A 27,344-nucleotide genomic window follows, 5' to 3' on the forward strand; every position below is an offset into this window, starting at 1 on the left:
TCATAGATCTCTCTCACTGATAGTGTTTGTGTGGGAAGGTCAACTGTATCATACCAGTGCGAACCGGCCTATTTTCACCACCCACGTAACTGTTTCAAACACAGCCATAGAAATCAGCTCCTTCTTTGGTCAATATTCTAAAATAGATCATTTTCTTTTGAAATCACCTATATTTTAATTCTTTTTTAGAAAGAAAAATAATCTTATTTGCACTTATTTACAAATACAAAAACAGACAAACGCAAGTACAAGTCCTGTGTAAACACTCACCGATACATTATTTCACAATATCTATACATCCACAAACACCAAATCATAAAGCAATTATAATGATCTTTGCAAAAGATGTAGATAAGAGCGTGTGCTTTCCATTAATGTACAGGTGTTATTGGCTGTCCTGTGGCTTAACCCCGCATTATGTCACCGTTATGCTGTTCTTTGATGTGGCGGGTCACAATGCGGGAATCCTCTCGGTAGGTTTTTTTACTTGCTTTCAAACTGACTGGTGACAAACATTTGCACAAACAGTTGCGCAGTCAGCGGCGGAAGCTACTCAGCATCTCGCTGACCTCATTTCTCCTCCTTTTGATCAAAGGAAAAAGAAATGCACAGAAACTTTATAGTATAGTATTAGAAGTTTCTCCACAATAAATGTTTTACTTGCGGTATGCACACATACTCATTGACGTAAAGAAATCAAGAAGCAAATCATGGTGATAACGTTAGTTGTGCATATTTTCTTTAAAAAATAAGCACTAATTTACCTTAAACCTGTTGCTGTTTGCTAAATATGAACTTTAGTAATGAAAAAAATTCTTAGACCAAATGCTTTCATAAGTTCTAATATCAAACACATCCGAAAAATCAAGTGTCCTATGTGGAAATGATTAAAGCAATAAAAGTGACACTCAAAATGATAAAAAATGATAAAAAATGAGCAACAATGATAACCGCATTCATGATGTGCATTTAGTTGTCTAAAAAGAAACAATGCTAGCCAACGATAATCTCACAGTTATGAAAAAATGATGCTAAGTAACCAATTACGTTGAATGTAAACTGAGACTAGTAATTTGTAATATTTCAAAGATTCTCCAAATTTGTGGTTAAATGTGGGTCACTACAACACTTCCCGTTCCTGAATGTTCGGTTCTTTTCGTGAGTATGAAAGCAGCAGTTGTAAGATTCCTGGACCCTTTGAAAGTCCCACATTTAGGTCACTGGCATGCGTCATATTTACCAACAGTGTTTAGTTAGTCTTCTGGTTTTATGGCTTAAGAACAATATCATAGTATGATTAAAATGACATTTTTGAAAGGCATGAACCTCTTTTATACTTTTAACAAAAGTGAATGGTGACCCCAGCAGTCTCTGGTCCCCTTTCACTTTTATTATTTGAACAAAACGCATCTTTGACAAATGCCAAATTATTGGTTTTGCGTTTGCAGCAAAAATAAAGAAGTCATAAAGCAATGTTTTTAAACGTCCTGACGTCTTGGGGAAACACTTTAACTACATAATTTCTGAGTCACATGAAGATGCGGTCCTGTCTTTCCCCTATCAATCCTTGAAAATGTGAGCGTTGTGTCAGACCACCAGCTTTCACCGCATTTGACGCAATCGCAAACCTCCACCTGAGGTGGGAAAATATGTGACTGTAAGTCACAAGCAATTGACATGGGGCGGAAGTCTCCATGTCGACATGACTTTCTGCAAATCATATCAATTGAGGTCACCAGCATTAATGCAAGTCAACGAATGAGTATAGCCTGGTGGACAGAATCACAAATCGGAAGGATTTTAATTCTGTACACCTTTTGATATACATTTTAATTTGAGTGCATGTGAGAGGTAAAGTAGGTTAGGATAGTACGCTTGCAAAGGTGAACAATGGCCTCAAAAAGTATTTGCACATCTCAGCAACGATTATACATGCATAAATGTCATTGCATAAAACCTCAATCCAAGTATCGCAAAGACAGCAAGATGCACACTTTCAAATAACACAATTCACACAAAAATGAAAATTCTGTCTTTGTTTACTTCCAAATGTGCATGAATGTCTTTGTTCTGATGAACATAGAGAAAGATGTTTGTCACCAAAAATGTCTCAGCCACCATTGACTAGCATAGTAGGAAACATTTCTTGTAAATTTCTTTTTTCCATTGAACACAAAAGAAGAAACTTTGAAGAATGTATAAAGCAAACAGTTCTAGGCCACTTTTGACTACCATTGTCATTTTTTTCTACTATGGTAGTCAATGGTGACTAAGAACTGTTTGATTACAAGGATTCTTCCAAATATGTTTCTCTGTGTCCATCAGAACAAAGACATTTATACAGATTTGAACAGAACTCGAGGGTGAGTAAATGAAGACATAATTTTTATTTTTGGGTGAACTGTCCCTTTAAATATCAATAGACATTACTGATCAAACTAAGTAGTCTTTCTGATCGACAGATGGTAATGGAACAGTTCACCCAAAAACGAAAGTTCTGTCATAATTTTCTCCCCCTCATGTCATTTCAAACCTGCATGACTTACTTTCTTCTGCAGAACACAGAAGAAATTTTGAGTAACGCTGTTAACCAAACAACATTGGCCCCCATTGACTTCCACTGTACGGACACAAAACCAATGAGACATTTCTCAAAATATCTTCTTTTGTGATCCACAGAAGAAAGTCAGCCATAAAGGTTTTAAACCACATGAATAAATGATTATTGAATTTTTATTTTGGGTATCGCTTTGTGATGTGACGAACTAAATGTTGTTCTCTTTCATCATCTCGATGTTTCAGAGAACCAGGGTTACGAAAGTGCTGCGACACCCGTGTGTGAGCTTACATTAAAACGTACAGTGAGGGAAATAAGTATTTGATCCCCTGCTGATTTTGTAAGTTTGCCTACTTACAAACAAATGAAGGGTCTATAATTTTTATGGTGGGTTTATTTTAACTGATAGACACAGAATATTATATATAATATATAATATATATAGAACCTCTGTGAAGGAGGCTAAAACTCCAATTTGCTGAGCGACAGCCAAGAAACCTTAAAGATTGACAGAGGAGTGGACTAAATGTATCCGGACACATGTGCAAACCTGGTGACCAACTATCAGAAATGTCTGACCTCTGTGCTTGCCAACAAGGGTTTCTCCACAAAGTACAAAGTTATGTTTTGCTTGGGGATCAAATACTTATTTCACTGACTGAAATGCAAATCAATTTATAACCTTTATATAACATTTTTTTCCCCTGATTTTTTTAAATATTCTGTGTCTATCAGTTAAAATAAACCCACCATAAAAATTATAGACCCTTCATTTGTTTGTAAGTAGGCAAACTTACAAAATCAGCAGGGGATCAAATACGTATTTCCCTCACTGTATATAAAATGAGGTCCAGTTTGTAAACGGCTCATTTCTTTTATTTATTATTTTATTGGAAATAAACGGCTCATTTTTGATCACAAATGAAAATGTCATCATTTACTGTAATGTAAAAAAGAATTATTTTTATGTGAGAGCATCAAGGTACTTACTTTTAAAAAAGGTGTTTAAAAGTATTCTTGTATTCAATTTGAATTAGTTATAAAGAACACACAGAAAGTGTGATTATACACACAATACACATCTACTAATATTTCTGCTGACACAACGATATGACATCGCATAAAAAAGGAGACAATTCATCACAGGAAGTTCTCCTACACTACTGCAAATGCACGAACAGGCCTCTCTATATAAGCTGCACGTACCGCTCTGAAAGTAGATCAGCGTGTTTTGACTAACACAGGACATTTTATAAGAACACAGGTGAAAGATAAAAGAGCGCAACTATGTCGTCTGCATTCAGCATCCAGTTCCTCACAGTGAGTATTTCTCAAAATGAAGATAACAGTTTTACACAGTTAAAATGATTGTAAATCTCAGGCTAAATGAAGGTTTGTGTTTTACAGGTGGCTTGTATGATGGGAGTCTTTTTAATATCATTTGGGGCTGAGGGACTACCTGCCAAGACGCATGCAAAGAAGGGAGCATCGGATTCATTTCGACTGTTCTTAGATCCAGAGTTCAAACATTCATCCGACCTGATTCGTCCAATAAATAATGACTCCATATCTCCATGGACCTACACGTAAGTCTTTGTGTTTCATGCTGATGTTTTATAGTTAAAATGTAACCGTTACAAACACACCAACCTAAAATTTCCCATGATTCATTCTGTTTTGTAGGTTCAAGCATGATGAGACCCTGTACCCTTCGAACATCGCCGAGGCGAAATGTTTGCTGACTGGATGTTTGATCAATGGCGAGGAGGTCCACGATTACCAATCCAAACCCATTATCAGTCAAATCCTGGTCCTGAGGAAAATTCACGGAGACAAGCACAGCTATTCCTTCAGACTTGAGTACAAAACCATCTCGGTGGGCTGCACCTGCGTTCGGCCGTATGTTGAATATGTGTGAACTTGATGGAGTTACATTTCGTGCCTGTTGAGACGTATATTTTGCTATTGATGAGTAGTATAATAATAATATTAAAAATATATATATTTATTCATGTCACCATAAAAGTGTTATGTAGGCTATTTATTTATTTTCACTGCGTTTTTTGAATTGCATGAAATGTCTGGACGTTGAAATTAAAATATTTTTGTATTATGTTATTTATTTAATGGCCCAAACTTGTTTTTAAGGCTGTGGCTGATACATTAAATTATTTTTAAAATGCTAAACCTTGGTTTTGGTGTCCTACTTTACCCCTGGTAGCCTATTTAAAGCGCATTTATTCATATCTTTAAAAAAAATGTAAGATCAATAATCATCCCGAGGAAGTCACACATACAAAACCGGCAAATCCCAGCAGTTCTTTAATTCCATTTGCCTCTAAAATATATGTCACAATTTCTGTACAGCATTATATAGCCAAATCAGACGCCAGCTGATCATGAGGCAAGTGAACATATATACAGTGGCAAAAGCTTGAGCAGGTTACCAAAAATAGACCTTAAAACAGAAGACACGACTGCATCGGCATGGGCAAAATATACATGTGCAAACATCACCCGAGCACTCACACAAACAGAGCTGCCGCTCGCATTCACTAATATTTTGGCACCGTTGGCGTATAAAATCAACACAGAGACGGCGCACGTCTCTGTATCCTTCAGATTAAAAACTCTGTTGCAGTCTTTGCCAGCACTGTTCGTCTGACGCGGGCGTCGTACCTTACAATGATATTATATCATATATCTGGTTTCAGAGTGATAATCTCTTATGTTCCAAGCTAACAAGCTCAGCATGATAGTCAGTCCTTTGGTGAACGGTCTCCCGTATGACCAGCGTGTGTTGTGAGAAGATCTCAAGGCACCTGGAACATAAAGTTCAGAGATAGAGCAATTAGGCACAGGACAAGAACCACACGGTCACACACCAAATGGCTTTTCATGTGTTTTATCGATTGCGTCACAGCATGCAAGCATAAAAAAGTTTGGTTTGGTTATGGCCACACAATACACACTAGCATTTAATGTAAAGGAGCTTTCAGCTAACTAACAAATTCGACTCATTTTTCTTTCTAGAAAAACAAGGGACAAACAGTATGACACACAAATACAAAGCAAAACTACTGTACTAAGTACACATCACCTCTAAAACGACACAAAGAAGTACAAACATCTAATCCACAAATGCAAATCTTAGTTAGCTTACTTGCTTTTACTATTGTCCGATCACTACATGCTAAACTACAATACACTAAAGCAGTGGTTCTCAAACTGGGGGCCGTGGCCCCCTGGGGCGCCCCAAAATGGATCCAGGGGGGCCACAGATTTTGTGGCATTTTATGAAATATAGAAATTTATCATAGATTTTATGCAATCAAACATCAGAAAAATGACACCACCAACCAAAAGAATTGAGGTTCCAGCATTGTATAACTGAATGTTTTTGGTTTAATTAAAATTCTAAGTTTAAGATTATACGTCTTTATATGGGGGGCCGCAAAGCGATGCACTTAACACAAAGGGGGCCTTAGAACGAAAAAGTTTGAGAACCACTGCACTAAAGACTAAAGGCTCAGTGATGGCTTGTACAGAAGTGACTCACTACGATCTGAACTACTGTATGCGGTTTTTCCCAAACACAGTCTGACGGCAAACAAAACAAATGACTTTCTGTAGTTTTCAATTGTGACGCCCATTTCCATGTTCATAATACACAAAGCATTCTAGGCGGCAACAAATGTGCGATTATTTGTTGCTTTGGCCTTGTAACGATTAGCTGACGATATGCTAAGCCACAGCAGGACTCTTAAAAGCCTCAGTTTTTTGCATTTCCTCTACAAATTAAGGACAGGAAGTGGTCTTGTTTTCTACTGCCAGTCGAAATCCAAATGTTCTTTGTTTTTCCTCACCTCCTCAGCATGCTTGTCCTGGAAAAATAAAACAAGAGAAAGAGAAACTATTGAATAATAGCTCATTTTTTAATAAGACAAGTTTTAATATAGAGGGGCTTGTCCCAAATGGCACTTGCAACCTTAATTGCGTAACGTTACTTAAAATGGCCGCTGAGTGCCTGTTAAATCAACAAGACAGAGACAGCAATTCATTTATTTCGAAACTTCGAAAATGTCGAAAAAATGAACTTTGAATATTGAACTATGAATATTGTTAATAATGAGGATAAAACGTATTCAGCAGTGGAAAGATATAATAGAAGGTAGAACAGTATTATTGTAAGCTCCAAGATAAACAAACCCCTTATTTTTTATTTTATTTTAATGGCTTAGTTTCAGATTCCTAAATGTACATTTTCAGAAAAAAAGTTGTAGAGTGAATGAAGTAAAGCTTTATAAGTCACAAAAAAGCTGTTTAAATTTGACAAGCATTTGAAATCTTCACATTTTGCTCAATAAAAAAATATTGTCTGAACTTAGGCTGCAAGGGAACAGGGTGCCATTTGGGATAAGGGATTCTGTATTTAAAGGTACAGTGCGTCATTTCTGTGCCACTCGCTGGACCAAACAGGTTTGTTTTCAAAAATGCTTTCCAAATCTTGTCTGACACAATTTGGACAAACTACTACTATAGTTCAACCCCAAATGCGAAGTATTGGTTGGGTTAATGTTGCTATGTTGAAACACTCAAACAAACAGCAATTACGTTTGCTGTCACTAATGGTACAGAATTTACACACCGTGCCTTTAAAACTAGGATTGGGTCATGATGTGAAGATTCGCCGTACCTTCTCCTGAAGACGGTCCAGCATAGCAGCAATGTGGGCCTCCCTGTTCTCCTTGTTTATCTCCATCCTTTGCTCTAGTTTCTCTTTGGCCATCTTGATGAAGTTGTTGTGTTCTTCAATGGCTTTCTGGGCCACCTCGCGTTCATGTTCTCTCTTCTCAGCCAGATGTTTGAGCAGCTCCGCTTCTTGACACTGATGGGTTTAAAGAGACAAGAGTATGAAATTAGACAAGTATATAACCAAAGTCCAAAGGGTTTTTTAAACTAAATGTGCATCTTTGCCGAAGATATCTTGCACAAAAAGCACATGTTCCTCACCTTTCTCCTCTCCTCGGCTGCATCCATTTTTTTCTGGATCTCTTCCAGCGACGGGTCCCTGCGGGGTGGGAAGGTCGGATTAAATTCCCTCAGTCCATCGAAGGATGGTGGTCTGAGGATGACCTCAAAGGCCTGGCCTGATGATCGCTTGTTTAGCTCAATGACCTCCATGTCTTTAATGATTCCCAGGTTGAGGTCCACAACATCTGGAAAGTGCAAACAGAGAACCAGAGTCACATATTATCCATAAATTCACAGAATATTTATTAATCCAAAAATCCTAATCCTCCACCAAAAATGATAATATATGAAAGTATAATATTGGCTGAAAAAATATATACATAGGAATAAAATAATCTATCTGAAATTACTCAAATTTGGCTAAAGGGTACCTTGTGTTTTCTTGGTGGGCTTTTCTCGAGGTTCGGGTAGGATGCAGGAGCAGAAGAGAGACACTAGAGGGAGCTCTTTCATCTTCTCTCTGTACGCTGCAGGAGGAGAGACAGTACTTTAGAGATGACACCATTGATGCCGTATCATGTGTTCACACATCAGTCCTCTGCTCGGTCAAACACTCACAAATTCACTCACAAACCCACTCACGACCTGCCAAACACTTACCTGCAAGAGTCATCTTTCCTTTTTTGAGTTCCCAAAGGCGTTTCAAACTCCTGAAGGAGACAGAAAAGATGATGTCATCAGAAAGCAGTCAATCGATTCTTCTCGATATGCCTTTGTCCTCACATAAAGGTCTCACTTAGTTTAGCCGTCACAGCATTTTGCCGCAAGCAAAGTGCAGAGGGATCATTACAAAATACCATGCAGACATCACACCGAATTATACGATGCCACACAATAAAGGTTAGGCTATAACATCAAACCCTGATGCAAATCTATTCAAAACGAGTAAATCAAGCCAGCAGTAATATACTTGATGGAAGTCGATCACAAGACGATCATGAAATAATCAGACTAGTTCAGGGCACAGGGTTGTCTTTCAGCCTACACGTGTCCTTTTCTGTAAGTCTCTGTGTGTTTGGCTGTGCCTCTGCGTCCCAGCGCCCCTTCATTTCCCACGCTCACGACTGCTGCACACGGATAACTTGAACACCTCCTGACATTTTCAATGCATTGGTTTATTCAACAAATTGTTCAAATGAAGGGCATAGATGAAAATGTAATCTATCAGTTCTGTACAAATGCTGCGGGTCGGGTCAAATATGGACATTTTAGGTTGTTTTAAACCAATGGATTAAAACAACTGCGTGTTTTCACTATTATTTAAGGGTCACTGGATACCTGAACACCCTCTTAACCCCATGTTTTAAAAGACATTGCATATAGAAGTTAATAAGCAACTGTTTTATGCAACACAGCTATAAATGCTTTGGAACACAGCACAGCAAAATCAAAGCATTGCAATTATTATTGATTCTTTTCTCGGTTTCAGAGGCAAAATGAATATATTGAGCTGTTTTTCACTTATGATTCACCCCATGCCGTTTTCATAACCTCCCACTTCTTTGGGACTGAAATAATAGCTGTTGTTTTGAAAGCAGAGGAGTGCAGCGCTGTGAGGGGCTGTGGCCTTTAGCACCATCAACATGTAAGTACATCTCTCATCACCCACCATACTGATGAGAACACGCTCACTGCGGGACCTCCAGAACCACCACAAACATTCAAATGCACACCTTAACAACCCCCCCCCCACCCCCTTCGTTTGTTAGCATTAGCAAAGCACTTTTTCTACTTTTGCTCCTATTTCATCTTTCACTACACATTAGAATAACATTAATGTTTAGCACAAAGATGCACTATTGCTTCCTTATTTACTAACTGTTTTCTGAAGGCAGTATCACGATTCCTAAAAGTTCAACAATGCACGCATACATTTTGTGCATACAAACATTTGGCAATACCATTTGCCTAAAATATCACAATTCTGAATTTTGAACCATGCAAGAATTTTATTCTAAAATGCAAACTGCAACAGATCTTTGCACTATTAAAAACAAAACAGAAATGAATCAAATCTAATTAACAGAATAAAAGAGCTTCAATTTTGAAACGTTCAACGAATTTCAATGGCAGTCTCCTTTTGTCCTGCAAAAACAAAACGGCATCAAACAGTTATGATATTCACCGTAACTCACCGGCTAAGTGCTGTGATCTGTCTGTGTCTTTACCCTGCGTTCAGTCTGACAGTCTGCTGCTGTTTGGATGCTCAGCCTGGCAGCATCAGCACCACCTCTGCTAGATAAAGCATGACATCACCTTCCAGCGCTGTGATTGGTGGAGAGGGATGCAGGCTTCTCATGGGCTAGAACGGTTGGGAGTGCAGATAGGGGGTGGTTAACTCTTTGTTGAGATATGATTACAGATTTTAAAGAAAGGAGGGGGTATGGAATATGCACCTTTATGCCTAGGTAACAGTTTTTTTAAATATAGTAACAAATATGAGTTAAAAAAAAAAGCAAAATGACAAAATATGATTTTATTTTCCTTACGTGCATGTTTTTAGCTCAACTATATTTTTACAATTACGAGCAAATGTAAAAGCCTGGATTAGGCTCTACAGTCTTGTTTCGCAAATGCGATTCTTTTTTGGGTGATTTCAATTTAGATCAAGATTACGTGCAGATTGTGCGCTAAACCGGTTCTGTCTGGTTCTGGAGCCGCTTGAAATGTCACGTCTAAAAACGGAGGAGGACAGATATTTATTTGTCATCTTCTCACTCATGGATAGAGACTTGATGACTGTGACACGGTAACCTTGCCAACATGCTTGTCTGGATGCTGGAGGACCGGGCCTATTTGAACAGCCTGTCAGCGGTCCATCTGTGCCGTTGGTTCTGTGCCAGCTCAATTATTGAAGTTTTTACATTTAAAGAGAGTTTGTCGAACATTCATTTTGGGGACAAAACTCATTTTACTACCAAATTTGTGAGATTTATGCCAGGCACATCTTTTGAATTCCACTAATGCAGGTTCTGTCCGCATTTTATGATATTTTGTGAATAAAAAAGTTGTTTTCTCAATCTTGTTTGGATAAAAGCATCTGCTACATGTCTACATCTAAATGGCAATCTTAAATGCGTAATGACATCATGACTAAAATAGAAAAGCAGTTTTTGGAGAATTCTAGCATGCGAATGTGTTCCTCTTCACCTGTTTGCATTGTAGGCTGAATGCACAGAGCCGGTTGAACTCTCTCAGGTATGGTAAAGGTGGAAAGGCTCCCAGCGGTCTGATGTGGATGTTGAATATGGCAGAACAGAACATACTGTGCCTGTTTTATTTCCCAGCGGCCTCAACAAACCTCTCAGAGCACTGACGTCAGGCACTATTGCACAAAACTAAATTACCTGTCATACATTTCCAACCAAGACATACTATCTTCATTTAAAAAGTAAAGAGAGCAAAAGTACATGCAAAACAAAAGATTGCATCTATTGCAGTTCAACCAATGTATATATAAGCAGATCATTCTCGTGCAAGACCGCAGAAAGGATCCCCCACCCATACAGACTGGGGATGCTGGTGGGCTTTGCTGCATGTGATCATTGGAGAGGGGCTGCAGGGGGAGGGGAGACAGCAGGACTCGGCTCTCATCTGCTATTCGACTCGCACTCTACCGATGATATCATCCAGCTGCTGGATGGAGCATGCATACAGGCCTCACATGGCAACAGAGCAGAAAATGCAGCAGACGAGGTGCCCGTAAGCGATAACGAAGGCGTAAAAGAACAGATGCATTCTGGGAATTGCGTGCTAAAAAGATAGCGTTTTGAAAATCCTTTTCGGAGAAAAACATCCGTCTGTAAGGAGGGGAAGTGAGGGGCAATGTGCTTTCAAGGAAAGCCTGATCATCGCTGGTAACCTATGATGTCATTTCCAGCCAATCAGGAGCGGCACTCTGGATTCTCTAGTCAGAATGATGCGGTTTCCAGGCCACATCTGACCTAAAAGACATCAGCAATGATGATGAGGGATTTATTACGCGTGCAAACACAAACCGTTACAATAAAATGAAAGAGCTAGCATGTTTCTATATTCTTGCATAACATAGATTTTTTAATTTTACATAATATAAAAAATAAGAAACTATTATGATTCTTTATTCTTCTTCTTCATAAAGGTTATGAAAATCATGGCATGAATTATAAGAAAAAATGTCTGTCTATACAAAAATAAGTGGTAGGATGTCTGGCAGGTCTTCGCTATGCAGTTGTTAAAGTGTCAGGAGTAATTTAAAAAGGGGTTGCTAGGGTGCTCTGAGTGGTTGCTAGGTGGTTGCTTGCTTACCCAAATGAGCAGTTTGGTGCTTTTGGTAATTAACTAAAACATAAATATTAATAATTAAAATGACCTATATTATTGTTACGCCTTTCATTTTCCATCAAGTACATTGTGTTCTTTATGAATACACATTGAAGTGGCTGTGTGCTATTGATGGCTCGTGACAAAATGATCGATGTACACACTTTGCATAAGAGACACACTAGTAAAACATTATAGCACCACATATTGTGATGACCTCATTCTGACACACCCCTACGGAATAATACAGTGTGATATAATGAATAAGGCATTATCAAGCTGTACAATACATAAACAAAACGCATTCACTTTAACTACTCAGTTAAGTTCATGTAATAATATTAATTATGAAAATCAACACTACAGATGAATGTTAGATATCTTATAGTTCGTGAACTCGCTAGTATTTTGTTTTAAACAGCACACTCGCAATAGGGGTAAATTAAAGGTATGGTTCACCCCAAAAGGATAAATTATGTAATCATTTCTTATTGTCATTCCAGACTTTCAGACAACATTCTGCAGAAGTTAAAGATATTTTGAAGGAACATCAGCCCCCAAGGACTTCCACTGTATGGACACAAAACCACTGAGATATTTCTCAAAATTTCTTCTTTTGTGATCCACAGAAGAGCGAGTCATATACAGGTTCTGAATGAGATTTATGGGTGCACTGTTCCTTTAAATGTGGGCTTCTACTGTACGTGTGAAGCACTCTGAACGTTATGATCTAAGAGAGCGGATCAAACCTGCATGCTCTGAACTCAGAGCATGACATCATTCTAATGGATCACAGGGTGTATGACTCATGGCTTTTAATATGTTTAGACATTTTGGTCACTTACAATTGATTAAATGTGCACAACAGAGAGAGTAAAAGATCTTTTTCTGAGATACTGTGTAATGACATACTGTAATGCAGCAACGTTGTGTATACAGCACAGGCCAGTAGCGTTTAAAATCTTTATCATGATATGTAGTGCTTTACAAACAATTCCTAAAATGTATACTGCAAACAAAGTATGCAGTATGTTGGTATTCTATTGATGATGTTATGGTTAATTCGTTAAATTGAAAACACGAGGCTAATTTAAGTGCATTGTGGGATATATAGGCCTACCCACTAAAGTATGCTCTGGTTTGCACAACACATTTAAACCGTGTATTGCGTGCATGAAGCCAATTCAAACAATGTCTATAGTATAAACAATGTATACTTCTAAAATAGGATGAGAATTGTAGAAGTATGCCATTCCACGCGTTTTGATGTCAAATACTGTCCTGGTAAACTATTTCGTTGGCCATAATGTACAGATGATGTATGAATACTAAACAAACAGGTCAAGATCATTTACAGTGATACTTCACCCAAAAATGAAAATTCTGTCATCATTTACTCACCTCAGAGTCGTTCCAAATGTGTATAAATTTGAGGAACACAGAGAAAGATATTTGGAATAATGCTTATAACCAAACAGATCTCAACATCCATTCACTCCCATAGTAGGAAAAATTCTGTTGAACACAAAAGAAGACATTTTGAAGAATGTAGGCAAGCAGTTCTGGGGCACTTTTTGACAACCATTGTCATTTTTCCTACTATGGGAGTCAATGGGTGTTGAGATCTGTTTGGTTACCAGCATTAATCCAAATACATTTCTCTGTGTTCATCAGAACAAAGAAATGTATACACATTTGGAACAACTCGAAGGTGAGTAAATGATGACAGAATTTTCATTTTTGGGTGAAGTATGACTTTAACATCATTAAACAACTATGTGAGGTGGTGTCTAATCCAAGAATGAACAGTTACACAATGATACTGAAACAATCAACCGTAAACTAGTAACAACCAGTTATAACTGACTTTCGAATCTCACCAGGCAATGTTCTTCTTCCCAGACATGCAATTATAGTAGGCGTTCTGACACTTCCCGCTTCAATTCAACTCAACTCATCGTGTTCGGCTTTAAAGAGCATTGTGTGTGCGCATGTGTGGTGGCAACAGACCAGTGTTAAAATGAGCGCTGGGTAAATTCAACCACACAGTGACTCACACTCGGTGAAAATCCAAAGGCATCTGCCATTGTTAGGTTTGCCACACGACCTACACGCCTCGATTCAAAACGATGAGTCACCCACACACAGAAAGCGTGTGTGCATCTGCTTGAGACTGTGAGAAACTTCAAGGCTAAAGTTAAAGTCTGCAGAGGATGCTGTAAATGTTGCTGCTAACAGAACCACATCTTTATACAAGACATAGCATGAATTCCAATCTGTCTTTGCGTAATATAGGAATGCACTGATGTATTAATGTATGGATCTATTGCGGCCTGCATTCCAGTCCAGTGTCTGTTGAATTTCAACTAAATCAAACCTGTAGTCATTCAACAGCAAAAGTACTGACAGCATGACAAGACACATGACAACTGTGTTAAAAACGTAATTATTTAAGTTAATTAATTACCGAATTAATTAATTATTTAAAATGAACCTTTTTTCAACTTTTCCTAAATACATGTACACCTTTTAACTGTTGGAATTGCTTAAAAGTGAATATGAACTTTCTTTGCAGTATTTGAGGTCTGAAAAAATACAGAGCATCTTTTGTGTTATTTTCACCTGTTTCTCCAGTTCTCATTTTCTGCCAATAAAAACAATATTTTTGTGAAATTTGGGGAAAATGTTGTTAGTAGTTCACAAAATGAAACAAAAATGATTATTTTACCTAAACGCATACCTAAATAGTAGGCTACATTTGGAAAATTTAAAACAATTTTGAAATAGTCTCAATTTTTCTGCGGCTGTATTTGCAACAATAATATTATTATATAATACATACATTTTTTGCTTATATTGTTTTTTGTTATATAACACTAACCTCAAAATAATAATAACTAATAAAACATTCAGTAATCATTCATGACTACATTTCTAAGCAGATATCAAAACTCAGTTTAACTAATTTAACATCTGAAGAAATGTATAGATTGAATGCAACCAACCTAAAAAATGAAGCATTTAAAATGAAAATTCTGTCATTATGTACACACCCTCTTGTCACTCTTCCGCAGACCACAAAAGAAGATATTTTGAAAAATGTTGCTAACAGAAAACCATTGGTCCCCATTGGCATTGGTTTTGTGTCCATACAATAGAAGTCAATGGAGACCAATGGTCTTTGGTTACCAACAAAATTTCTTATTTTGTGTTTTGCAGAAGAAAATCACATGGTGACAACAGGGTGAGTAAATGAAGACAAAATTTTCATATTGAAGGTGAACTAATTATTTACAGAATATGAATGAAGTAATTTACATTCAGAGATTGTAAGATAAATATCTCATTGAGTGGTATTTTACACATGTGAAGGTCTAAAGAGCCTTAATTCATGAAACAGAGCGACTGAAGGCGGTAAATCTGATTCCCACAGTCACACTACACCCACAGCATGCCTCTGCCATATGGCTGCAAAACCACCAGTGCCCACAATCCATCTCCACACACCCGGCTGTACTCATTATATAATGAATAAACATTGTTTTTTCAAAAGAACATTATGATAGAACAAAGTATAAAGTTTTCAACAAGGCAGATCTTTTATACATATAAAAATATTTTATTTCCCTTGATAGAAACATAATATTATATTCTGAACTTAATAGGTACAGAGAGCGCATTACCAGGAAATGTTCTGCATATATATTTGCTTATGTTTCAGGTTTTATGAAATACTGTTTTACTCTCCGTTTGTAAAGCAGACATGTTAGATATATAACATACAATATTCTAAAGAAAAACAAAAGTTTGCGTTCAAAAGCGTGCTCAGCGCACTTCAAACGATATCATCGCACAATTTTGAATCATTGAAGTTTCCGATCTGCATGCGGTCTGATCTGCGCATGATGCAATAGATCTAAATTACATCGAAGATTCACAACATAAAATCTAAGAATAAATATCAAGACATGCAGGTAGCTGCAAAGGGCAGCAAACAAGCAGATCTGAACTGTCCAAACGGGCTGTCGCGACGTCATCTAGAGCTTTCCATCGTAAGCACAGTGGTGAGGTCAAAGTTCAAGGGTCAGCTCAAACGTGTGATGGGACATCTCAGATACACCACGAGCGTGTCCTCACTTTGACATTTTGTTGCGTACCTGCACAATCTCCTTTCTCTCCTTCAGGAAGTTACCAAACACAGTGGCTTCTTTACTTTCCTCAGTGACTGCACAAAGAATCAAAGGTTATTAATGTCAAACAAGCACAGAGCATGTAGAAGGATGTACGTACACTAGCTCTTTGCAACTTCATGTTCAGTTTAGAGCATTAAAAATATGACTGACGGTCAGAAAATCAGATTTTTTTTTAAAGTGCTGCTTGCCCATGCAAAAAATGACGCATGCAGTGTTCACACTTGACTTCTTTTTTGAAGCTGCCAGCGTTTGTTTTACATTATAATCCTATGGAGTAAACCATGTTTTCCAAAAGTCACGACCGCCGGCATCTTTTTCTGCAGCTCCGAGCACCATTTTAAGTTTAAAAGTTCAACTTTTCTGAAGAAAACGCCCTACGTCAAGCATCTTTTTTGACAGCTGACCAATGACAAGCGAGTAGCGAGACCAGTCGTTTCCATAACTACATGCGAGGAGGGTGATTGGTCGAGCAGGATCCTTCTCTAAAAAATAAAATGGCGGCCGAAGCACTGCTTGGAACATATTTTTATATGAATTAAAGTTTTTTTTTTCACCTTTAATAACTTTCGATTGCATTTCTAGCGGGAAATTAGTACTGTAGTTTTAAAATATGTGGTTGGTTTTTGCAAAGATGGTCTCTGTTTATAATTCAAATAGACTTCCGTTACTCTGCTTATATGAATCCTGTGTGCTGAGCTGCCTTCATGCACAAACGCTGCAAGATTTTCTTTCTTTTTACTAAAAAAGCGCTCTCGTCAACTTTTTCTTGTCAAAAAAGACGTCAAGTGTGTTCATGGCCTTAAAGTGCATTCCCTGGAAACTGAAGCCGTGACTTTGGCCTTGCTAGCACCAGCTACAGAGTCAAGCTGTTTTAAGTATCAAGGTTACCTGTGTGATCAATATCATCTGTGTCACTCTCTACTTCTTCCTCCTCCTCCTCTTCGTCTGGGTTACCACGGTTAAAAATTAAGTCACTGGGTCCGCCAAGATCTGGAGTTTCTAATAAATGATACCCAGACAGAACAATCACATACTTTTCATCATTCATGCAAGAAAGAAAATCACAAGTGTTTGCAATGACAAGAGTGTAAATAAATGACTGAATTATCATATTTGGTAGAACCATCTCTAACTGCCCTTAGAAAACGTCAGAACTCCAAAGATAAGATCATAAATGTGAAGTTCCAAGTCGATAAGTTTCATGTATCTTTTTTTGAATGAACGGAGATGTGGCTGTTCTGAATGATTGTACCTCTCTGTGCTGCGGTTTCCATGGGAACTGCTCCCATGTCTTTCTGAAGGCGTTCCAACTGTTCTTGTTGTTTGTGGTTTTGAGCTTCAGCCTAAGAATCAGATGGAAAAATTAACAACAGTCAAATTCATAGATTTAACGCAAGACATACGATTAGAAATGGTATCTGCTTTCAAAGACAAAAAAACGAAAGAAATGCAGTTTAGTAAGTGATGAATGAGTTCTGCAAGGCACAGCTGGTTGATGCATGACTAGTGTTCAGATACATCAGCCCACACCGGAGATTACTCACAAGCTCCCTGTGAAGCCGCTCGTATTCTGGACGATATTCGCTGCAACACAGTAAAAATGATTCTTTGCAGAAAAACATCAATGTGTCTTTCAACACATTCATTCATTAACACTTTTTAGAATTAAACTCAAAGGTCAATTTTGAAGTTCCCAATAGACACATACGTTTCATATTCCTTAGCAGCATCTGCTACTTGTACAAACAGTTCATCAAGTCCAGAACCTGTGACTGCGGACACCCCAACAACCTGCAGAGAACAAACACAAAGGCGTCAAGCGCAGTCGCACACGTAAGATTTGACAAAAGTGAACGCAAAAAAGAAAGCGATTTCAGATGCGGAGATACATTTTCAATCTTGATTTTCATTCTCGTACTTGTCAAAGACCAGCTGTAGTTCACCTTCAAAACGAAAATTCTGTCATCATTTACTCACCCTCTTGTCATTTCAAACCTGTTTGACTTTCTTCCGCAGAACACAAAAGAAGATATTTTGAAGAATGTCGTTAACAGCCCCCCATTTACTTGCATTGGTTACAACAGAAGTGAATGGGGGGGCTGTGCTGTTTCTTGAGCCAACATTTTTCATAAAATCTTCTTTGTGATCTGCAGAAGAAAGAAAGTCATATAGGTTTGAAATGACATGAGGGCGTATGACAGAATTTTCATTTCGAAGGTGAACAACTCCTTTAACATTTGGGGACATTCTCATTTCGGAGAGAACATTATTAGGAAAAAATGGGGATATAACCGTGAATGCAAGATATGTCAAAACTTTCATGTAAGAGAATGCCTGGACCTTTTAAATGCATTTCTGCGAGTGTGTAAATGTAAATCTGGAAGGTTTGTTAACTTTCAGGAGTACACTATTATAAATGACTCCAGGGATAACAGGCTTCAGTTTTATTTGTATTTTTTTAATCGACTCTTCATGTGCACTCTGTCAAAGTGAATTGAGATCAGTGTTTCAGGCTTACCCGCAGGTTGGTGTAGAACTCATCCAGGACTAGACTCATGGAGCGGGTGAGGTTACTGACGTAAGACGTCTCCTGATTCAAAGCATCCTGGAACACCTCGAAGTCCTGCATCCACTCCACTGCAAAACTGTGGTCAATGATGTCAGTCTGGTGAAGACACAAACATGACATATAACCATGCAAATAAAACATGAGCAAGAGTTTACTTTAGTGGAAATGCGCGAAACCCATATCTGGTCTTACCTTATTCATGACAACTATAAAAGGCAGCTTGGTCTTGTAGAGAATGCTGGAAGAACACAAGGCATTTTAGTAAGATCTAAAGAAATCATAACATCACTTCCTGGTAACATTTAATACTTCAAGAAGCAAGAAAAGTACATTGTGCATGTTCACTGAACTATTCTGTGTTACATAATGGGAAAAATTATTCTCTGTTAAATCGGAGACACTGACCTGCAGGCATAAAGCATGTTTGACATGAAGGTGACCGGGTTAACACTTCGAGATGTGTCCATCACATATATCACCACACAGGGAAAGGAAGATGCCTAGAAAAAAAAACCTTTGATGTTAAATTCTAAAGATGGAGTAAAAACTGATTATACGTAAACCCTAAATTCACGGTGAGATGCTTAAGATGCATTATTGTAATGTAAACGGTCTTAAAACAGCAACATACCAGAGCTTCAGTTATGATGGTTCCTGATGCCGACCAGGTAAACACTTCGATTTGTCCTGGAGTGTCAATCAAAACATACCTGCAAGCAAAACTTTGATGAATGAGGAGTGCTCTTATACACCTATATATTATATACCACATATAGAAAACACAGAGCACAGACTTACTCATGACTACTTTGTTTTTTCTCAATAAACTTCATGACCTACAGAGAAAATGAAATGACTAAGATCATTCAAATTCGCAAAGCGTCACACACTGACATCTAGTGGTTCCCTTCAAGGAACATCTACCTGATCAAATCTGGTTGCGAACAGATTCAGCGATGTTACAATTCCTCCATTTGGACCTAAACCATATCTGAATTAGAGTCAAAGACACAAACACTGAGATTACACGAACATACATGAGTGTTGGTTTACTTGAGCATTTCTTTAAATTGGCCCATATGCAAAGCAGTGCCGAAGAACATCAAAACAACAGTCTACGCCTTAAATAAAACATGCTGTGTATTTAAAGGATACTGTTTCATAACTTCCTTGTAGTTGACAGTGTCTCGGATATCTGGAAAACAAAGGCAGAAATGGAATCAGACAAGATTATTAAGGTATTAAAATGTTTTTTCCCCCTCTCATTTTCAGTTTATTTAACAAAGCCATAACACTAAAAAGCATCGGTACAGTTACTGGAGATGAGGCACATGACATCACATACCAATGTTTACTGGAAAAGGAACTTCATGAACTGCAGGATCTAGATTTATGACATATGGGGGAGATTTCTTGGTGTGTAGATATCCTGTCAGCCTCTGGCAAAATAATAACATTCACAATATTACCACCCATAACCTTATTATGAATAAATTAATAGGCAATTCCTATGTGAACTTTTTTGACATCTATATCTACAATATAAATATATATATATTTCTTACTAACATTTTAAGAATTTATATAATAATGTAAGTCTTAAATGAATACATTAAAAGACAGGATTATATAATTTGATCATTACAGGTGTCCAGCCTTGTTGATATTACCTGTACAAATGTCGTTTTTCCTGACCCCGCCATGCCAAGAACTATGAGACAAACTGGTTTCGGATCAGTATTCTGACCCTGACCTGAGCTCTGAGTCGATGCAGACTGAGCACATCCTTCTTCTTTACTTTCATGTGAACCTGCATCGCTGCTAGTTGATGCTGCTGTCGCCATGCTGCTTCACTAGTGGACATCTACCGTAAAGTAACGCCTACCGTCGTGAAATGTCGAAAACACTCTCCCGGCTTTTGGTCTGATAATACACACGACCGCTAGATGGCAGCAGTGCTATTTACTCGATATGCGTGTGACTAGACTAAATAACAGAATAAAACGCTTTAAACCATTTTTAGATATTTCATGTAAATAAACATTAATTGTGTTTAAGTACAATATGTTAGCAACTGTACATATAACACAACGAATTTAATTCAATTAAATTGAATTATTAATAAAACAGTAACTTATGAGAGCAAACAGCAGTCATGAGCACAATGTCTTCAGAACTACACATTCCCTTATAACACAAGAGCAGCATCTCGTGTCTACGGTTGATTAACAAGTTTTATTTTTATGTATGTTTTTTTTTTTACCTGCGTGTACATACGTTTTCACATGAGTGGGGGATTGACAACAGACAGGTAAATAAATCAAACGATTTCAAACGAAAACGTGAGTGGTTGCGGGAGGAAAACTCGGCGTGGCGTTGCTACGCGTTTACACAGAGAAAGATATTTGGAAGAATGCTTATAACCAGACAGATTCCCCATTGACTCACATAGTAGGGAAAATTACTTTATAATTGTTTTTGTTCTATTGAACACAGAAGAAGACATTTTGAAGAATGTAGGACAGCAAACAGTTCTGGGGCACTTTTGACTACCATTGTATTTTTTCCTACTATGGTAGTCAATGAGGGGCAAAATCTGTCTGGTTTGAAGCATTCTTCCAAATATCTTTCTCTGTGTTCATCAGAACAAAGAAATTTATACAAATTTGGAACAACTCGAAGGTGAGTAAATGACGACAGAATTTTCATTTTTGGGTGAACTATCCCTTTAACTCGAGCGTCAATGTTTGTTTCTCATAGTCCACCATGCATTGTATTAGAACATGCTCACGACAAAGTTCAATGCTCTAAACAACCATAAAACCTATGTTAATAATGCATAAGAATAAACCATCACAGAAATTCTCATGGATTGAATGGTTAGTGGAAAATGTATTGGTTTTAATGGAAACTGTAATGGTTGGGTTTTCACTGGTGATGTGTTGGATTGGTGGGCTGTTATCTGGAGGTGGATGGGAGCCAATAAAACACAATTTTCTCCTACAATCCGACCCGAAACACTCTACATAAAGGAATTTTGTAATGGTTTTAATGCTAAACGGCTGATGGTTAATGATGATGGTATTTGTAATGGAAACCTTTAAAGTTTGTACTTTTTCTCGGCAGGGAACCAAACAGAAATAGTTTGTAGTAAAACAGAGAGAAAGTGAACCCCACATTCCAGTGTCTGGTCCAGGTGTTCTGTTAAACACCCATTTGTTGACTGACAGACTTTCCTTGCATCCTAGCCGTTTCCTAAGTAGGGTTTCTAATGGTGGTTTGCTGACAGACTTATTATTATTTACATTTTTCTTTTTTTTGTTTTCTGAAACTCTTTTTTTTCAGTAACTCTAACAGACCTGTTGACAATTCAGTCTTCGGCCAAAATGTCAATAACAAGACCTGCATTTATCTGCTGTGAAATTGTTGTCCTTTCTTAGACCGTGACATCATGTTTTCAATCAATTCTACAGTGTTTTCAAGATGAAGTGCATTGTTTGGTTGGGACAGTTCAGATAAGGTTCATTGTCCCCTTATTGTTGTCTCCCCAGATAACGTTGCCTTGAACCGTTCAAAAGGAAATGAACATATTTCAGCAATCAATGATAATAATCAATTTGATATTACGTTTTATGTATGTTAGTGGTGCTTTACTGTGCAAAACCTTCCACCGGTGTGCTCGGGTATTATGAATGGTTGCTAGGGTGTTGCTATGGAGTTGCTGCGGTGACTTATTTTTTAGCTTGGGTGCATTTGCAATGGTGTTCTGTGGTGACATCTAAGTAGTTGCTTTCTTCTTGGCCTATAAAACTGATATTATTATAGATTTCTAGGCTCTCTAGACACACGCGTTACATGGTTACATTTGAACTTACTGCATGAGTTGTTTTGTTTAAAAGATTATTTGCAACCATGTGCATGACAGATGTGCACGATTATAGACAGACATATACTGATGGGTCCTTTCAGAGACCCCTCTGGTCTCCAGGCTCATCTCTGAGTAATGGAAAATCAAACTGGGCATGTGGTTTACATTTATTCCGGACAAGTTTGAAAGAGGATCCCAGTAGAGGTAGTGCCTACCTGACATCAGGCTTTTTGCTGATTTGTTGTTTATTATTTTATTTCATTTCAGTGTGACAACTTTGTTTGCCTCATGTAGAACATGTGATGGTAGAACTTGTTCTGCTGCATTCATCACAGAGGACATGAAATAGAAGGAAATTGGTTCAATTTATAATGATTTAAAATAGATTTATAATGAATTAAGGTGAAATTACTATAACAAAAAAGGAGGACCCCAAACGTGCCCCCATAATATCTGCTGGGGTGATGCTGCGCTGAAGCTGTTTGCTAACATGTTGCTATGGTGTTGTGTGTGGTGACCAGTGCATCACTGTGTGGTTGGTTTGGGGTAACCATAGCAACCATCAGAACATCTTAATTCTGGCAATTCCTTTCCGAACATTTTTCACATTTAGGAGCATCATGTTGATATACGTCTGTAGGTCACGCTCTGTGGAGGTTTGTCTTTGATCCTGGAGTAAAGGTCACTGCCAGGAGCTTTTCCCTCAGACTTTTCACTGGACAGCATGTTTGCTTTCACTGTCTCCAAAACCTGATTAAATCATCGTGACCTCTGAGCATTGAGAAGAGTCCCTCAGAGACACCATAAGTCTGAGATCAAACAGCTAGTGATCGCCTGGATGGGGTTAAGGTCATAATGTCATGTTTGAGTTAAATGCCAGCCATAAAGCAGTGTTGGCCTCATGCTCATACTTTGAACAAATTCATAATGTGCTACAGATATGAATTATACAGTACATCAAATTGTGCAAATTGTTGAGTTAAAAAACATACAGTATCGACCACCCACAACACCCTATTGCTGAGTTTTATGATTTCATTAGATTGTCGATGTGATTAGATAGTCATCACATCAGTGCATCCGGAAACATGCCAATGTTTTATTATGTCTGCTGTGATAAAGAATCATTGCCGCTCAGGGTAACGCCAAATAATGCTGTCAGAGGGGCGAGACCTCAAATATTCTGTACTGAGCCAATTTCATAGAAAATTTCTAAGGCAGGGGTTTCGAGTCGTCGCCAGCCATGATGGAAACAATGAAGTCATAGACGGCTAACAGCCAAATGTATATAATCTTACAGAACAGTGCAATAAGGTGAAATGTGATCGGTGCATGGGGAGCCTGTAGGTCTTAATGTATGTAACGTCTAATGCTTTTATAGCAACCTGAGATTTGTGTATAGTTCACTCTCATTTCGTTTGACCTTCAGCATTCATTTAGAGATGATATTTGATATCATACTCCCACTAGGATATCCTTTAATGTAAATGCATAATTTATTTTTAATGGCGGAAAGGACCTTGTTCGAATATTTTTTAAATGCCGAGAGCAGTTGTTGTTGTGTTTTCTTTGTTGCACTAATGGCTTTCAGTCTTTTTTAAAGTCTTAATCCAATGGACAATAGGACTATTAAATTGCTCCAAGAAAGACATACTGTATATCACAGTCTGCTTTTTACATCTTAAGGATCACTTGACTATTCATAGATTTTTCATGGGTCAGTGAGCAAATTTGGACACGTGAGCGTGCCAAAAGTGCTGCGGGTGCCATCTTTTGCCGATTTGAGACTCTCAGTTAAAAATCATTTGCACACTTGATATTGTGGTGCATCATGGGACTGAATAATATAAAGTCCAGTATGATTTCGGATGCCACTAAAAATGCCTTACAGAATGTGTCACTGATGACGAGTCATTCGAATCGTACTCTTTTGGTTATTTTATTTTATGACAGTCACTCTAAAATAGATTTGCCAGTAATCTGTCATTTCTGTTTTTTTGTGGCTGGCTCAATGTTTTTATTGTAGCTTAAGCACATTCATCTGAAATGGCCAAAAAATAAAAAGATGTGATGATGACACATTTATCATATCCTCATTGTCCAATAATAATAACACGTTTATTAATGTCCGCTCTGGTATTGTCATTGTAGTGTCTGTTAGTTCTAGCATGTAGCGTGATTCCTGTACGAGATAGGAAACCATAATTCCTTCTCTTTACACGCTCAACCTTTGATCAAACTTTCAATGAAGCTATTGACCTCGCATGATTTTTCTGTTTTAAAGAAGCTGCACATCTCAAATATGGCACCTTCAGCGTTCAGGCCGATCGCAGACATGAAGCTCTCAACACCGTCCCGGCAGATGGCGAGGCTGAGATGAGAAGTCATGATGCAAACTTTATACCAGACGGCCTTTTGTTAATCACAGGGAATTTCCTCACAGCTGTTGCAGTGGGACTTTCTTCAAAGTTTAACAGAAGATAAACAGCAGGCTCACCTCGCTTTGCTCCTCTCTTGTTAAGCGTTACGGTAAATGTAGTTGAGCGAAAGAGGTGTTTTGAAGGAGATTTCCCTCGTTTGCCGTCTCAAGGGTTTCTCGTATCACGATTTCTGGAAAATTTGACCATATCGTAACCTGTTCATGAATGCTTTTCTTTCATTTTATATCAGGGCCCATTGCAGAGAAATGTAATTATTGTAGTCCGGAACGCAGATGTCAAACATGGAAAGGTGGATGAGAAGTGATTGTGGTTGAGGAGATGTTTTACCTTCAGTTATGGTGACTGGTTATTGTTTTTAGTTATTTAATACTCTCTATGCCTCTCAAAGGAATGGTTCATCCAACATTCTGGCTTTGTTTTTTTACTCTAATCTAATGTGGTGGTGTTTTTTCTGTAGAAGATAAAAGGAGAACATATGTACATATTTACACAGCCTTTTTTCCCAATAGAGCATTTAGTTGGAAAAATATTTGAACTAAACTATTGCTTTAATATCTCAATCGTCTAGAAGAAGACTAAGCAAACACAAAGCTCTGTGAACCGAGAACCAGTAATTCACATACTATAAAGTCAATCCAGTGCTGGAAGTGATGTGTGTGAAAATAACAGAGGAAAGAGTGCCAAGAGGAATCGGAGAACAATAGTTGCTGAAAGACATCCTCCTCAGCCACGACCAGGACCACACCTATCGTGGGAAAAGATGCTCAGGTCAGCAGATGCTCTCACACATTCACCAGTCAGGATCTAGCGTGTCCTTGGATAAAAATACTTAAGTCACAAAGGTTGTGGAGGACGTCAACGGATGTCCCCATGCAAACCAGAAATCTTGGGAGTTACTTCCACTTTTGCAATAGGCTCCGATAACACAGTTTAATTCAATTATTATACATCTGGTGTTTTGTTGTGATGTATTGCACAGCACTTCCTATTGTCAAGAAGGAATCATTTTTGACAGGGTTCACATAACCCAAAATTGATCTCATGATTCCATTCATCGCAAAATAGTTTCTAAATTCAAAGTCATCTTGGGTGTAGTATAATGTACCTTCCTGCCTCATGCAATATAATATTAGCTGTGTTTGTGAAAATGATCCTATTAAGCAGATTTACCAAAGACGTTTTGTTTAGTGCGTGTTCATCTGCAAATCTAGAAACGTGTTGGATAATGAAACATTTTTAGTATCTTTACCATTAAATGTTGTGTTTGTCCTTTCAGAGATAGTCAGTATCTCATGCGTCATAGTGTCAGTATCAGGGAAAGTACATACGTGCAAATTTATGTATGTTTTATGAAGTATCAAATGTAACACATTTTTAATAGGATAGTTTGCCCAAAAATACAAATCTGTCATGATTTTTACCTTAAAAAAATTGGACATCTTTCAGAACCTGGGCGTTCTTTTTTCTGTGGACCAGAAAGATATTTTGAGAATTGTGTCCATAAAATGGAAGTCAGTTTTGTTGCGTTCTGCAGAAGAAAGTCACACTGGTTTGGAATGACCTGATGAAAGAATTTGCATTTCTTGGTGAACAATCTATTTTTGTGCAAATGAGGAATGGTAAATCATGGGGAAAATTTCATAATTGGGTAAGTTGTTACTTCAACCCTGATATTTCACTTTTTAGGCAACAATTCCAAAATGTATTTTTTCCCCCCAAAATATAGCTTAGTGTTTGGAAATGTATGTTGGTGACCCAAAGGTTGTAGGTTCAAACTCCAAAACCTGTATTTCATGGTCTGCTACCTTTGAGCTGTACCCTTGAGCAAGACACTTAACCCTGTTAACGGTGGATTGTTTCCTTCCAGTAAAAAATATATATAGCCTGTATGTGCTGCAGCAGTAAATAAGTGAACGTAAGTACAATATATTAATCACACTTTCAATCAGCAACGCCCTTAATCTGAAGTCATCACGCCATTATTGTTTGTCCTCTCACTAAAGATTTCCTCTAAACTTCCTGTTGCGAATGATGACGTCAGCAGACCTCCCTGCTTGCCTCATTGTTTATGAGTGGTGGAAATCCTACGCTGCCCATCGGCGAAGGTCAAAAAAAGGACAAGCTTTATTTATTTTCCTTCTGGCCAAACGCTTTACATACTCTCAAGCCGCATGGAAGCGCTCGCGAAAACATGCCGGTGCCCGCTGGGAAAGACAAGAGTGATGCCTTGTCTCCCGGCAGCCATATGTTGAAGAGGTGATAGGGTGATATTCCAACCCAGTCTCGAGGCAGTTCGTGGCATAGCCACGGAATTTGGAATCTATTGATTCGTGTTCATGGACACGAATTTCCCTTTTTTTGTGTGTCAGTCAACACAACC

At 38.0% G+C, this 27,344-nt stretch overlaps 3 protein-coding genes across 4 annotated transcripts; 1 reads left to right on the top strand and 2 right to left on the bottom strand.

The window, feature by feature from the left end:
* The first annotated feature begins 3,635 nt into the window (after positions 1-3,635).
* il17a/f1 (interleukin 17a/f1) lies at positions 3,636-4,754 on the top strand. Its single transcript, XM_057344793.1, has 3 exons — positions 3,636-3,877; positions 3,965-4,143; positions 4,241-4,754. The coding sequence occupies exons 1-3, from the start codon at positions 3,845-3,847 to the stop codon at positions 4,473-4,475; spliced, it is 447 nt and encodes a 148-aa protein (XP_057200776.1). The 5' UTR covers positions 3,636-3,844; the 3' UTR covers positions 4,476-4,754.
* Positions 4,755-4,880: 126 nt separating this feature from the next.
* On the bottom strand, positions 4,881-9,811 carry stmn4l (stathmin-like 4, like). 2 transcript variants are annotated; one of them, XM_057344792.1, is made up of 7 exons: positions 9,727-9,811; positions 8,192-8,241; positions 7,963-8,058; positions 7,571-7,776; positions 7,254-7,445; positions 6,424-6,441; positions 4,881-5,379 (listed from the first exon to the last, which is right to left on the bottom strand). In XM_057344792.1, exons 2-7 carry the CDS (start codon positions 8,202-8,204, stop codon positions 5,371-5,373), a joined length of 534 nt encoding a protein of 177 aa, XP_057200775.1. In that variant the 5' UTR covers positions 8,205-8,241; positions 9,727-9,811; the 3' UTR covers positions 4,881-5,370. The 2 variants fall into 2 exon arrangements, with proteins under 2 accessions (XP_057200775.1, XP_057200774.1); XM_057344791.1 differs by lacking the exon at positions 4,881-5,379 and having other exon boundaries at positions 5,393-6,441.
* A 5,678-nt stretch (positions 9,812-15,489) lies between these two features.
* Positions 15,490-20,514, bottom strand: gpn1 (GPN-loop GTPase 1). The gene is made up of 14 exons (XM_057343942.1): positions 20,326-20,514; positions 20,001-20,094; positions 19,811-19,850; positions 19,580-19,646; positions 19,454-19,491; positions 19,287-19,365; positions 19,061-19,155; positions 18,848-18,893; positions 18,605-18,751; positions 17,795-17,877; positions 17,631-17,670; positions 17,339-17,429; positions 16,975-17,085; positions 15,490-16,118 (listed from the first exon to the last, which is right to left on the bottom strand). Exons 1-14 carry the CDS (start codon positions 20,497-20,499, stop codon positions 16,027-16,029), a joined length of 1,197 nt encoding a protein of 398 aa, XP_057199925.1. The 5' UTR covers positions 20,500-20,514; the 3' UTR covers positions 15,490-16,026.
* Positions 20,515-27,344: the final 6,830 nt, after the last annotated feature.

The sequence above is a fragment of the Triplophysa rosa genome, linkage group LG10, assembly GCF_024868665.1.
Source record: "Triplophysa rosa linkage group LG10, Trosa_1v2, whole genome shotgun sequence".
Classification (NCBI taxonomy): domain Eukaryota; kingdom Metazoa; phylum Chordata; class Actinopteri; order Cypriniformes; family Nemacheilidae; genus Triplophysa; species Triplophysa rosa.